Below are 14,952 nucleotides of genomic sequence, written 5' to 3' on the forward strand. Positions count from 1 at the left end.
ATTCCAAATAATCATTTTTATAAAAATAAAATTTTTATTGATATCTTTTGCATTTACATCTTCTACATTTCCCCAAAAGGATTGATATATTTTTAAATGATTGGTAATAGTTTTTTTTTTCTATTTTGTTGCAATCATTGTGTAAATTTTCCCCCAACTTCTCTTTGGTCTGTTCACTTTACTTTGTTTTCCCTATATTCATCATATTTAACAGTATAGTAATATTTCATTATATTCATGTACTTTATTTTTTAAAATTTGTTTAGCTGTTCCTCAGTGCATGGTTCCACTTTGTTTCAGTTCTTTGTTTATTCAAAATAAAATACTGCAATAAATATTTGAATGTATATAAAATGTTTTGGGATTTTTTTTTTTAATCATTGACCTCCTTGTGATATATATCTACTAGTGGAATATGTGGATCAATAAGCATAGGCATTTTAGTCATTTTCTTCACATTATTGTGAATTGCTTTTCATAATAATTAGACTAAATCCTAACTTTACCAATAGTGCAGTAGGATATTTATTTTCCTACTATCCCATTAAATATTGACTATTTTCCATCATTTGTTATCTTTGCCATTTTGTGGATTATGATGCAAAATCTCAAAGTTATTTTGATTTGAATTTTTCTTTTTATTAGTGATTCATGGCAGTCTTTCCTATGATTGCCTTTCAATTTCATTTCTTTCATAAATAATTTCATAAACAAAACTTGGCCATTTCTCTATGATTCTTGTATCTGACCTTCTCTCTCTGAAGCTACTTCTTGTATCTGACCTTCTCTCTCTGAAGCTACTACCTTAGTTCAGGTTCTTATCACCTCTCACCTAGATTATTAAAGCAACTTCATAATTTGTCTTCCTAGTTTTTCTTTCCCTACTACTGCTATACATAATTCCATATTGCTGCTATAGTAATTTTTTTATGCACAGATCTATGTTACTTCCCTACTCAATAAACTCCAGTAATTCTCTATTGCATGTAAGATTAAACAAAAATTTCTCTATTTAACTTTCAAAATCCTATACAACCTGAATCCAACTCATATTTCCAGATTCAGTGTGCCTTCATTACTCCCTCTCCCACATTTTGCATGGTCCAGCCAAATGGACTTTCTCTCTCATCCTCATACATGGAACTCCACTTCCCAATTCTCTTCACACAGAAAAGCAAAGATGCCCATTTATTCAAAATGAGGGTAAAACAGGAATCAGAAATGACATATAGGAAAATATATACCAAATAATATAAAGTAATGGAACCCTCCCATTGGAAATGAGATAACTCAGCTCAACCAAGAATGCCCTAGATCTCACCCAAGGAGAAACTCCCCAAAGACTCAACTGGAGCCAGCTAGGAATAGGGAAATGATGTAGTTTACCCACCCCCTTTATAATTTCCCAGCATTCTTTCCTTCAGTAATCGGAAATAGGATTGATTTCTTCTGTCTTCCTCTCAAACTCGGAAGCCTGAAATACCCAAAATGGTTCGTTGCCTATAGTCCTGAAGTCCAAGAGAAACAGAGGGCACTGGCTACAACTGGAGCTCTCTCACGGCTACAACTCCACTCTCCCCTCACAGAGGCTGGGGCAGTCATTTCTAGAAAAAAGTCCCAGATCTGTGGGCTTTGGGACAGGGACTATACACACATACATACTTTTATGTGTATATGTTTTAAAATATATTCACACATATGTATTTATATATATATGTATATATACGTAATCAACATTTATTAAAAGTCCACTATGTGCAAGGTACAGTGCTAAGCACTGAGAACACAAAAGCAAAAGATGATACTTCCCTCAAAGAGCTGATAAATGGGAAAGAACATGCAGACAAAAATATACAAAGCAAGCTATATACAGGATAAAGAGGAAGTAATTAACAGAGGAAAGTGGCTAGATTTAAGGATTGGAAAGGCTTCCAGTAAAAGAAAGGGTATGAGTCCGAGTTTAAAAGGAAGCTAGGAAAGTCAATTGACAGTGGGGGAGGGAGAGTGTTCCACTCATGCTTGAGCTAAGAGAGAAAATATCTTGTTCCTGAACAGTCAGGAGGCCAGTCCCACAGGATTGAAAGGCAGGTGTTTGGGGAGGAAGGAGAAAGGTGGAATGACTAGTAGAGCATTTTGTACTTGATCCTGGAGGTAAGCAAGCTTCACTGGAGTTTATTGAGAAAGAAAGTAATATGGTTGGATCTGAGCTTTCAGAAAATTACTGTAGTGACTGAAGGACGGATGGATTGGAGTGAGGAGAGACTTGGGGGAAAGCAGAACATGGGGCCAGAGGTGAGGTGACAAGGATCTGCACTATAGTGTCAGAGGAGACGAGGGACTATATTCAAGAGATGTCGAAAAGGTGAGACTGATAGGCCTTGGCAACAGATTGGATTTGGGGAGCGAGGAGGAAGAATAAGAGGAAGACATCCGAGATGAACTCTTAGGTTGTCAGCCTGAGCGACTGAATGATGTTGCCCTTCATTGTAATAGGGAAATTGGGAGGGGAAAGTTTTAAGGAAGAAAGATAATGAGTTCCACTTTAGGGAAGTTGAGTATATGATGTCTAGTGGACCTCCAGTTTGAGATGTCTTAAAAGGCATTCGGAGATGCAAAGTTGAAGGTCAACAGAGGGGGTGGGGCAGGATAATTAGACTTGAGAATCGTCATCACAGAGACAATAATTGGGGAACTGAAGTAGTAGGCAGGGAAAAAGTAGATAGTAGTAGGAGAAAGTAATAGATAGGGAAAAAAGAAGAGGACTCAGGGCGGAACCCTGAGGGACATCTAAGATTAGAAAATGTGATACAGATGAGGAACTAGCAAAGGAAACTGAGAAAGAACAGCCAGAGATAACAAAGAAATTAGGAAAGGGTCTTATCTAGAAAACTTAGAATATCAAGGAAGAATGATCCACAGCATCAAAAGCTGCAGAGACCAAGAAGAATTAGGTTATAGAAAAGGCTGCTGATTTGACAACTAAGAGATCATTAGTAACTTTAGAGAGCAGTTTCAATAAAATGGTTAGGTTGGAAGCCAGATTACAAGGGATTAAGAAGAAAAAAAGAAAAAGAGAGGCACCTATCATGGATAGTCTTTCTGAAATATATATACACAGATATGAGTACACCAAAAGAAAATAAAAGTACTATATTGGGGATAGGAGACATCCAAAGCAACTTAATGACCCAAATGCAACTTTACTGCATCAGAAATGGCACTTGAGCAAAACCTTCAAGCAAGCCAGAGATTGGCCGAGGTGGCAGGGAGGGCAAAGACAGACTGGAGTTACAGGGTGATGGACTTTAAAATGGATGCAACAGACTTTGTAGGATATCCTGGAGGTCAAAAGCCACTAGAACTTCTTTAGCTCTTGAATGGCCTGCCCAGACCTGTGCTTTAGAACACCAATTTAGGCCCTCTGAAGGGGATGTCGGAGGAACAATGGCTAATTAAGAGGTTCCAGGGAAGAGTGATAAGGACCTGAACCAGGGTAGCAGCCATATATTGGTGGAAACTAAACAAGATCCCCAGTTCAAGACAATCCTTTAACCTAATCCATAAAAAATAGCTGTTGCACACTCTCCAAGCTCCCTATCTTTTTCCAATTATCTCAGCAAAATGAAAGAATAAACAAGCATTTATTAAGTGCTTGCCATGGGCCAGGCTCTGGGCTAATACAAGCCTAGTAAACTGCACGGGGGGAAATCTTCTCATGCACAGGGTGGACATCCCCCTAAATCACCAACGGATCTGAGGCCTGCCAGTACGCTCAGCCTGGTTTGGCAACCTGGCATAAGTCTGCTTATGGGGTTTTTGCAGGGAGTGACCAATAGAGGTGCTACATCTTCTTGGGGTCACAGGTGGTGGCAAGTGGACACCAAAGGAGAAGCAAGCCCTCCCACCCTAGGCGCCAGTCCTCCTCGAGTGCTCCATAGCCCTCCCACCCTAGGCGCCAGTCCTCCTCGAGTGCTCCATAGCTCTCCCACCCTAGGCGCCAGTCCTCCTCGAGTGCTCCATAGACTCCTGTGGAGCACTCCCAGGTTGATCAGACATCAGGGTTGCCAAGGTGCCAGCCCGCCACTGCACCCTGGCCATCGGGGACCTCCTGACTTTGTATCGCCACTGGAAGAGAGAGCCAGACTGAAGACTTTTGTGTGACTGCCTCATTTTAATCCAATTCACACAGAAGTAAAGATATCACCCCATGGTGTCAAAGGTCTTCGCTGAAAATCAAGGACAAGCAGGACCAGGAGACCATTATATACTTCAACAACAATACTATATGATGATCAATTCTGATGGACCTGGCCATCTTCAGCAATGAGATGAACCAAAGCAGCTCCAATGGAGCAGAATGAACTGAACCAGCTACACCCAGTGAAAGAATTCTGGGAGATGAGTGGGAACGACTACACAGAATTCCCACTCCCTCTGTTTTTGTCCGCCGGCATTTTTGATTTCCTTCACAGGTTAATTTTACCTTAGTTCTAAGTCCGATTTTTCTTGTGCAGCAAAATAACTGTATGGAAATGTATACATATATTAACATGTTGGGTCTACCTGCCATCTAAGGGAGGGGGTGAGGGGAAGCGGGGGAAAGTTGGAACAGAAGGTTTGCAAGGGTCAATGCTGAAAAATTACCCGTGCATATATCTTGTAAATAAAAAGCTATAATAATAATAAATAAATAAGGAAAAAAATAAAATGAAAATCAAGGACAAGCAAGTAAGACAGTTACTGCCTTCAAAGAGCTTAATAGTCTATAGCTAAAGGTGGAGAATAAGTCAGGAGAACATGAAGCAAAGCATGGGACAGAGCCCAAAACTGGTATAATAGTGAATGATAGTTCTTCTCAATAACCCAATGATCCAAGACAGCGCTGAAGGACGTAGGATGAAAAATGCTATCCCTACTCAGAGAAAGAACTGATCGTATCTGAATACAAATTGAAACATTTTTACTTTATTGTTCTTGAGATTTTGTTTGGCCTTTTTTGGTCTATGTTTTCTTTCATCACAGGACTATTATGGAAATGTTTTGCATGAATACATATATTTAACCTCAAAATTCTTGCTCTTCAATGAGGGGGATTGAGGAGAGAAGAAGGGAGAGAATTTGGAACTCAAAGCTTTAAAAACATGTTTAAAAATGTTTTTACCTATAACTGGGGAAAAATAAAATACCACATAAATTTAGTGTTTAAAAAGAGGCATGCTAGGCCTGAGAATAAGACTAGGTAAAGTAAAAGCTAATCAAACCAAACCCTGAGTCACAGATGCTCGAATTCAAATTCCAGGAGGAAGCAGACGGAAGGCTGGAGCTGCAGGTAGCATAATATGGAAAGGACTTCACCTCATCTTTTGAGAAAATGGATGCAACTTGACGTTAGCTCCCTCTTCTCCCCTACTTGAGCTCTTGAAGCCCCTTGACCACAACCCCCATTCCCTTCTCCTTTAGTCTCTATTAAAAGGTGACCCCTCTTTTTACCAAGACCAACCCCTCTGCTTGTATTTTTTTTAATTTAATAATAACTTTATATTGACAGAATCCATGCCAGGGTAATTTTTTACAACATTATCCCTTGCACTCGCTTCTGTTTCGATTTTTCCCCTCCTCCCTCCACCCCCTCCCCCAGATGGCAAGCAGTCCTATATATGTTAGATATGTTTCTGCTTGTATTCTTGATGCCATTCCTTCCCAACTGTTCTCATAGATTATCCCTACAATCATCCCCTCTCTCTCCAATTTTCCAGTCTATCCCTAGCTACTTTTTCCTTCTGTCTATAAATATGTTCAAGCCTCCTGATCTTGACAAATCCTCACCTGACCCTACCAACCACTCTAAGCTGTCATTCTATACCTCTTCCTTTCCCAACCAAACTCCTAAATACCTGTTTAGATTCACTGCTCCCACATTCTCTCTTCTAACCTAACTTTTCAATCCCTTATAGTCTGGTTTCTAACTTTATCATTCACTTGAAACATTTCAATATTACCAGCAACCTCTTAATTGCCACATCCAATGGTCTTTCCTCAGTCTTCATCCTTTTTGAATTCTCTGCAGCATTCAATGATGTTGAAAAACTTTTTCTCTTGGAAACTCTCTCATCTATAGAAGTAAAAACACCTATTATTTGACTTTCTCAAGAAGTTTAGTGAAAAAGGGAAAAAGAGATATAGGGTGATATCTGGGAGTCATGGTGGAATATCTAAAGCTTTTTTAAGGATGGAGGTGCCACCTCTCAGATTGGCTAAAATGACAGGAAATATAATGAATGTTGGAGGGGATGCAGGAAAACTGGGACACTGATGCATTGTTGGTGGAATTGTGAGCACATCCAACCATTCTGGAGAGCAATCTGGAATTATGCTCAAAAAGTTATCAAACTGTGCATCCCCTTTGATCCAGCAATGTTACTACTGGGCTTATACCCCAAAGAAATACTAAAGAAGGGAAAGGGACCTGTATGTGCCAAAATGTTTGTGGCAGCCCTGTTTGTAGTGGCTAGAAACTGGAAATTGAATGGATGCCCATCAATTGGAGAATGGTTGGGTAAATTGTGGCATATGAATGTTATGGAATATTATTGTTCTGTAAGGAATGACCAGCAGGATGAATACAGAGAGGACTGGTGAGACTTACATGAACTGATGCTAAGTGAAATGAGCAGAACGAGGAGCCCATTGTACAGGGCAACAACAAGATTATACAAAGATCAATTCTGATGGACACGGCTTTCTTTAACAAAGAGATGATTCAGAACAGTTCCAATGGTCTTGTGACCAAAAGAGCCTACACCCAGAGAGAGCACTGTGGAAACTGAGTGGGGTTCACAACATAGCGTTCTCACTCTTTTTTGTTGTTTGCTTGAATTTTATTTTCTTCATTTTATTTTCTGGTTTTATTTGATTTTTCTTGTACAGCAAGATAATTGTATAAATATATATATGAATATATTGGATTTAACATATTTAACATATATTGGACTACTTGCCATCTTGAGGAGGAGGGCAGGAGAAAGGGGGGGAAAACTGGAACACAGGGTTTTGCAAGGGCTAATGTTGCAGAATTATCCATGCATATGTTTTGAAAAATAAAAAGTTTTCATTTTAAAAAAAGGATAGGGGTACCCATGAGTATATTATAGGCATCAGAAAAGCAGCCAGTAGATAGAAAGAAAAAGCCCTAAAAAATTAGTAAGAATGAGAAAGGGGACAATTTGCTGGAAAAGATGGAATGGAAATTCAAACAATAGTACAAATAAGGTGCATTTGCTTTGACAAGGAGAAGGGCCATTTCTTCATATGAGACAAGAATGAAATGAAGGTGAAGATAGCTAAGGAAGACGTCTCAGTAATGTTAACTGGGGAAGAGATAAGAGAGAACTCTTGACAAATGCATTCAATTTTGGGGGTGAAGAATAAGACAAGACTGAAGGATAAAAAAATTTATAATAGTCATTGTGGTTTAAAAGAATTGTTTACTGTTAAAGGTGCATTTATCCAATCAATTTAATCTCCTCAGAAATCACAACCTTGAGAGATCCACAAGCCTCAGCATGCCCATTAGCAGGGATTATAGAAATCCACCACCAAGCCTAGCCCAATCGGCTATGTTAAGAATTGTACATCTCTGACCTAAACTGGAGAAATACAAAGATATATTATGTATATATGGTCTATGGATCTGAAAACCTGACATTAAAAGTATTGACCTGCAATATAACAAGAGGCCATGAGATGGAGCTGCTATTCCACAAAACTGTCCTTTTTAAAAAATCTGTTTATTACCCAATTTATTTCCTTTTTTCTCTTCTCTTCTTCCATTAACTGTCAGTCACCAAAATAAGTCATATTTTTTCCTACTGAATGCAATTTTATGTCCCCCAATTCTTAATTTCTTTTAATTAAATGGAATGTTTTATGAAGCAGAGTTCAAATCAGAGCTTTGCCATTTTACTAGCTATGTACCATTTTACCTTAAAGAGATCTCTAGCTTTTTTTCTTCACCTGTAAACTGAGGCAAGGAAACTGGATGATTTATAAGATTTCCTTCAATTCTAAATTTATGACCTATGATACAATATTTTTCTCTTGAAAATTTTTTTTACTTTTTTCTTGTGTGGCACTATAATGATTTCTTTCTGTGTCACTTGGTGGTAGAAGGAGGGAAAGAAATTCCTCTGTCTTACACACTCACACTTCCTAGTATTTTCCCTTAGCAATTCAGTTGGACTCTGTTTTATTTTATTGGGGATGGGGGAAGGTGAATAACAGGGAAAGGAGTAGGAGGGAAAGTGGGGAGGGAGAGCAGACAGCAGCTGCACAGTCCAGAGCTAAATGTGGATCTAGGGCGGGGAAAATATATTTTAACAGCCCCAGCTTCTCACCAACTCCAGGCTCAGATTTCTCTGGGCAGCTGGTTTCTTTGGCCCTACTTTGATAAGACTTGGCGGGGGGGAGGTTGAGGAATTTTAGGGAGGGATTTATCTCCTATTGTAGTTTTTATTTAATCATAGCTGCTTTCCACCCCCAAATGGCATTTGTAGAGAGTAGGTAGCAATATCCAAAGGGCCTGGGAAGTGGGAACATATCCAAGTATTGCCCCAATTCCTCAAGGGCAGGACCCTATGCTTCAGCAATCCCTAAGGACTGCCTGGATAAGCAGTACTGGGGTTTCATATAGGAGGGGACTGGATATCTGACCCCCTTCCCAGTCATGGCCACTCTCCTGATCTCTCTATATGCATAAACACACACAAACATTCACACAAATACACACACAAACATACAAGTCTCTTTCTGCTCCCCTGCTCCCTCCCTCCCCCCAGAATTATGGTCCTGGCTATTTTTAAAACTCTCAACTCAGTGGTCAGGCCTCCTTCCACCTCAACTCAGCCTCTCTCCCCCATCCCCAGCTGTCCATCCCTTTGGTTGTATATTCACTCCTCACCCCTCAAATCTTTCCCAGCTCCTCGGCCTCAGATCGTAGCTGGGCTCAGGACTGGAGCTGAGAGAACAGGGACATGGAAAAAGAGACATGGGACCCTTGGATAAAGCTGACAGACAGTAGGCAACACCGGATGGAAAACTGGATATTAGACTGACACTTGACCTCTAGACACAGAGGTAAGTCAATGCAAACTTAAAGCTTCTTTTAAAAGATTTTGGGATTAGGATTTGGTTTTTTTTGTTTTTGTTTTTGTTTATGGTGGGAACATGGATACTATTCTCAGTTCCTCTAGGCCAGGGGTTCTTAAATTTTTTCCACTTGTGACTCCTTTCTGTCTGACAAGTTTTTAGGTAACCCCAGGTATAGAGATATATAAAGTAGGTATCCAAGTCCAACATTTACTGATAATAAATCAGATAATAAATAAAAAATAATTTCACAAAGCCCACATTCAATTACAAGATTCAATATAGGGTTGAAAATCAGTTTAAGAAGCTGCACTGTCAGCTACATAGGTTGGTAGTTCTGCTCTCCTCCTGCTGACATGAGAACTGCATGTCGACATGCTGACTACATGGGATATATCCTAAAGCAACTAGTTCTCTGTGCCAATAGGAGAAGGAGAAGAAATTGGCTGGTAAAATGACTTGGCCAAAAAGGATGTTTCACTAGGAGAAAAGTTAAGGGTCTCTCTCACCACTCTTCATCGGGGTCTCATAGCCAGAAATTCTCCTCTTCCATTCTCTCATGTCTCAGACTTTCTCATGGGGCTTAGGGGGTGTTCTCTAAGTCTCTACTTTTGTGATTCTCTCTGCCAAGGCTAAATATAGATTCAGATATTTGGTCACTGACACTTCACCCCTGTCCCATCTCCCACCTCCAGCCATACTCGAAGGGCTTCTAAATTGTAGCTAGGAAAGGCAATGTTCAATGGCAGATCTCCCTTTACAATACGGGTGCCTTCCTGTCTAGGTTTCACCTGCAAGACCTCAACCTACCTCCCCCTTTACCCCTGACCCCCATTTTAGTCCTAGGCTCTCCAGGTGGAAAAGAGAGTGGTATTGTATGCATAAGGAGTGGGGTAGATAATTTTATATTTAGAGAGCTGAAGAGGTTAGAGGGAGAGAAAGGGGATATTAGGAAAATATTAGGAAAAAGAAAAGACTGATCTGTACACTTGCTTTGCAGTTGTTATTCAATGGAGAAAGCATAATACTAGGTTCCAAAAGAAATTGATCTGCATGCTGGGTTCAAATTAGGTATTGGACATTCCTAGCTTTATCCCTTCTTTTTCATTCGACTCATCCAGGTGTGGAGTATGGCAAGTCATCTGGGTCTTTAGCAGACCCAAGAGCCAAAGAGCTGTATTTCTGAAATGTTCCCAGGTTGTGTTCCCTTTGAGGAGCCCATCGGGATAACAGAGTAGTAGCGCAGTCATTTGCTTTTTGGCCCCATGACTGTTTGGTCAGCTCAGTATGGGTCAGTCCAGTGGACTCTGCTCTCCCCCCAAAACCCGCCCCATCCTCCCTCCACCTCTGGCCAGGGGTGTTGCACAAGGGCCCTGGGGTGACCATGGGAGGGAGACACGGACAGAAAGGTTCTCCTAGCCCTAAATGCCCCGTTCTCTCCTCTCATTCTACCTCCCTTCATTTCTTTGACCTCCTTAGATCCCCTATAACCCTTCTCATTCAGGACTTTGGCTCCTCTCACTTCAACCCCCAACCAGATTTTCCTTTGCCTGAGGTCCCTTCCAGGGGATCCAGCCAGCAGTCGGAAGAGACCTGGGGACCAGGGGGGACCTGACTGGCTAGGGATGAGGGAACCAAGCCATTCCCCAAGTCCTTGGTCCCCCCGTGGCAGCTCACTAAGCACCCTCGCTCTTCTGCTGCTCTTCTGTGGACATGGTAAGGGGAGAGTTAGGGTTGGGGAGGCAAGGGGAAAGGGGAAGGCAATAAAAGCAAAAGGGCTCCCAATCACTCATATTCAAAATCAAGGCTACAACCGCTTAATCACAGATCTAGAAGAACTCTGTGGGGGAGGGGAGATGGAAGGGGAAAGGAGAAAGGGGGAGACCCCGACAGGCAGAGTAGAAATAACTGCCAACATCAGTAACTGGCCGAGGGAGGGTTTTTTCGAGAGAAAGACTCAGGAGCTGCAAGCACTGTACGAGGGCCATAAGGAAAGGCAAAGGGTTGGCAATTGACTGGCCCAGGCTGAAAAGGTGATCCTCAGTTGGCTGGTGGAATTTGGAAGGTTACAACGGACAATGGGAGGGGTATTGGGGGCTACCGCTGCTGAGGAGAGAGCCTGGGGCCTTTCTGACAATAATATCCTCCACTCTCCATCTCTTCCCCTTTCCCCTTCCCCCAACCTTTTTCTTTTCTTCTTCCCCCTCCAATATCCCTCTCCCCCCACCAGCTCACTCTCAATGCAAAATCCTCCGCTGCAACGCTGAGTATGTATCATCTACGTTGAACCTACGAAGCGGGGGCCCTTCTGGAGGGAACCGGGGAGGTGGAGCCCGGGGTCCAGGAGCGAACTCCGGTGGCCTATGTCGCGCCCTGCGCTCCTACGCGCTCTGCACCCGGCGGACAGCGCGCACCTGCCGAGGGGACCTGGCCTTCCATTCGGCGGTGCACGGAATAGAAGACCTCATGATCCAACACAACTGCTCCCGCCAGGGTCCCACAGCCCCGCCCCCTCCGCAAGGTCCCGCCCCCCCCGGCGCCGGCCCCGCCCTTTCCTCGGGCCCCCCCGCCCCGGACCCCTGTGACTACGAAGGCCGCTTTTCTAGGCTGCATGGCCGTCCCCCGGGCTTTCTGCACTGTGCCGCCTTCGGGGATCCACACGTGCGCAGCTTCCACCACCACTTCCACACGTGCCGTGTCCAAGGCTCCTGGCCTCTTTTGGACAACGACTTCCTTTTCGTCCAGGCTACCAGCTACCCGGTGGCCACGGGAGCCAACGCCACCGCCACGGGGAAGGTCAGGTTATGGACGTCAGTCCTCGCGAACAGCCTTAGTCCCGCGGCCACCACCCGCGCGAGCGCGCGCTCCTCAGTGTCCTGGGCACCAGCCCCCCCCCTCCCCGGTTACCTGTCTTGGCTTGCTTGGCCCCTCCCCCCACCGCATCGGACCCTCGGTCTCGGTTACAACTATTAACTACTTCGTCCCCTCAGCCTCTCCCCGGTCCCCGCCACTACCAGCATCTCCCTTATTCCCTGCTATCCATCACGTTGCATGGCCAGGGAATCCACAAGGAAAAGGTGGGAGTGGAAGAGCCCCGACTCCCAGTTCCTAAAAGAGGGGGCTCCCTCCTCTGGGAGCTGGGGGGGATAAGGGCGGCTTGATCCTGACGCCGAACAGGGGCTGCTGGCTATTCAGGCAGGCCTAGGGGAAGGGGTGGGAGGCCGGGGAAGAGGAAGAGCGTGTTCTCACGTGGAATCCATGCTTAGGGCTGAGGGTGATTCTGGGGAACATCACGGTGATAGAAACGAACCTTTCTTCTCCTTCCCCAAACAGCTCACCATTATATTCAAGAACATGCAAGAATGCATTGACCAAAAAGTCTACCAGGCTGAAGTCAACAACCTGCCTGCAGCTTTCGAAGATGGCTCCGTCAATGGCGGTGACCGCCCCGGAGGCTCCAGCCTGACCATCCGAGCCGAGGCTCCCGGGAGCCGCGTGGAGATTCGCGCTGCCTACATCGGCACCACCATCATTATTCGCCAAGCAGCGGGCCAGCTCTCCTTCTCCATCCGGGCGGCCGAAGAGGTGGCCAGGGCCTTCTCGGCCGAGCAGGACCTGCAGCTCTGTGTCGGGGGCTGCCCGCCGAGCCAGCGCCTCTCGCGGCTCGAGCGGCAACGCAGAGGGGCTCTGACCTTTGATACTGCGAGGCAGCTGTGCAAAGAGGGACTGCCCGTGGAAGACGCCTATTTCCATTCGTGCGTCTTCGACGTCCTGACCTCGGGGGACCCCAACTTCACCCTGGCTGCGCGAGCCGCGCTGGAGGACGCTCGGGCCTTTTTGTCAGATCTCGAGAAGTTGCACCTCTTCCCCCGGGATGCGGGCGCGCCCCTCAGACTCACCACCAACCTCGCCCTTATCGGGGCCCTCGTTTCCTGGTGCTCCCTCTGAGCGCTCCCACAGCCGCAGCTTCGGGGGCCTCCCGCGCGCCCATCCGGGGGACTCCTCGGTGGGAGCGCCGTGGGGAGGAGGCAGAGGAGGGCTCGAGGCTGAAAGCGTCCTGATACTTCCTTCCATGGACAAAAGTGGGCTAAATCAAGGGTTGGCGTGACCACAGGATGGGGAAATGGGACCGGGCATGGGCTGGGACCAGAGTCTCTCTAGTCTGCCCCTCTCCGGGAAAGCCCTTAACGAGCCTCCTAATCTTTATGCTAAGCTAATTCTCCTCCTTCCGTGCTCTTTGCAATGCTCTCAGTCATGGAAGGTGCGAAGGCATTTCTGAGTAAACGTAACTTAAAATTTAGGGATATGTTCATTCTACCTTTTGAACAAAAAAAGCAATTTGGTATTTTGATTTTTCATTGGTTTTCATTGATACTTATACCTCTCAGTGCAAAACCCCTCCATGCTTTTCCATCCAGTTTAGTGTTACATTTGCCCATAAATCCACTTAGATTTATCCAATACACTGGCCTCTCTCTTGTCCTTTTATTATCACTGAAATGCCAATAGACTATTAAGATTATCAGTCCTTCATTCTCAATATATGACACCACTTTTTTCTAGTATTTCTTTTTTTTTTTTTTGACATGACTTCTCTAGTGAAACTTTTTTTTTAAAGCAACATTCTACAACATAGGAAATTGGAATTAAAAAAAAATGGATTGAGGACCTGGCTTTGCCTCCTAATTCTGTGACCCTATTACGTAAGCTGCAAGTTCTTTAAGTGACATTTTCCCTATCTATAAAACAGAAATATTCACAACTTAATAAACTGAAATGATATTTAAATGTGGGCTATCATTATTTAGACCTCTCCCCTCCTTGTGTCTTTTCATTGCTCTGGTAACTCTGTTTATCTCTAAGTTTAATTCTTCTGAGATCATGAACTTCCTTGATTAGAGGCCATATTAGTGTCTCAAGGAAAATGAATACTGTTGTTTTAAAAGATAGATGTTTTTAATACTGAGCACTTTGGGATCACTGAAATCACTGCACAACCCACAAAATGGAAAAAAGATCCAATGCTTTTCATTTACTGTTTTCCTTTTCAGAACAAGTTCATCTGTCAGGAAGAGGATTATAAGCATCATGAGATCTGGAACCATTTTACTTTTTGTCTTTGTGTCCTCTGTGCCCAGCCTAAATTAAGGGTTTAATAAATGTTTATTGAATTGAATTGAATGGAAGAAACTGTGTTTTAATTTCTTTTTTTTTTTTTTTAATTAAATCAGATGGAATTTCTCTGCCTACACCTTAGTCTTGGGGAATTTCCCTGTCTATGGGAAGGAGTGCAATGATAGAAATTCATCCCCTCCCCTCCATGTAGTCTGCAATTAAATTTTTTAATTCCATACATATACTTCTGTTATTTATTTTGAATTTCCCAAAGGGGGCCTAAAGAAATAGCAGCATGGATCATAGTAGAATTGTTCTTCAAGAAACCAGCAAGTATTTATTTAGCACCTATTGAGCATTCAACATTGTGCTAAGCCCCAAGATATACCAATGTAGGTCATTCATGATTATAAGACCTAGTCCCTGAGAAAAGAGCTGGAAGTCTCTTTGGGGAAACAAGACTGACAACAATAAGAATTTGTTATCTGTCTACTGTATATCTGGAGCCTTGTTACTTCCTGGAATAGAAAAGCTGCCCTCAAGTTACTCACATTCTTTTGGAGAACACAATATGGGTAAATCTAAAGATATGTACAAAATAAGTACAAGGTGTCTTGGAGGGGGAGGCACTAGCAGTACAGAAATCAGGAAAGGTGAAAAAGGTGGCTCATGAGCTGAGCTTTGATGGAAACT

The 14,952-nt window shown here is 43.5% G+C and overlaps 1 protein-coding gene across 4 annotated transcripts; it reads left to right on the forward strand.

Annotated features, from left to right (window-relative positions):
- The first annotated feature begins 6,175 nt into the window (after positions 1-6,175).
- Positions 6,176-14,320, forward strand: HJV (hemojuvelin BMP co-receptor). 4 transcript variants are annotated; one of them, XM_051992812.1, is made up of 5 exons: positions 6,176-9,132; positions 10,145-10,215; positions 10,683-10,860; positions 11,375-11,940; positions 12,478-14,320. In XM_051992812.1, exons 3-5 carry the CDS (start codon positions 10,770-10,772, stop codon positions 13,090-13,092), a joined length of 1,272 nt encoding a protein of 423 aa, XP_051848772.1. In that variant the 5' UTR covers positions 6,176-9,132; positions 10,145-10,215; positions 10,683-10,769; the 3' UTR covers positions 13,093-14,320. The 4 variants fall into 4 exon arrangements, with proteins under 4 accessions (XP_051848772.1, XP_051848769.1, XP_051848770.1 ...); XM_051992809.1 differs by lacking the exon at positions 10,145-10,215 and having other exon boundaries at positions 10,624-10,860; XM_051992810.1 differs by lacking the exon at positions 10,145-10,215 and having other exon boundaries at positions 10,649-10,860.
- The last annotated feature ends 632 nt before the right edge of the window (positions 14,321-14,952 follow it).

This window comes from Antechinus flavipes, chromosome 4 (genome assembly GCF_016432865.1).
Source record: "Antechinus flavipes isolate AdamAnt ecotype Samford, QLD, Australia chromosome 4, AdamAnt_v2, whole genome shotgun sequence".
In the NCBI taxonomy this organism is placed as follows: domain Eukaryota; kingdom Metazoa; phylum Chordata; class Mammalia; order Dasyuromorphia; family Dasyuridae; genus Antechinus; species Antechinus flavipes.

What these genes read in the sequence shown, in the direction of transcription:
- HJV (XM_051992812.1), top strand. Translation starts at nt 10,770, where the DNA reads ATGAGGGAACCAAGCCATTCCCCAAGTCCTTGGTCCCCCCGTGGCAGC. An exon ending in GCTGCTCTTCTGTGGACATG is followed by an intron (nt 10,861 to 11,374) that starts GTAAGGGGAGAG and finishes TCCCCCCACCAG; the next exon opens with CTCACTCTCAATGCAAAATC. An exon ending in ACGCCACCGCCACGGGGAAG is followed by an intron (nt 11,941 to 12,477) that starts GTCAGGTTATGG and finishes TTCCCCAAACAG; the next exon opens with CTCACCATTATATTCAAGAA.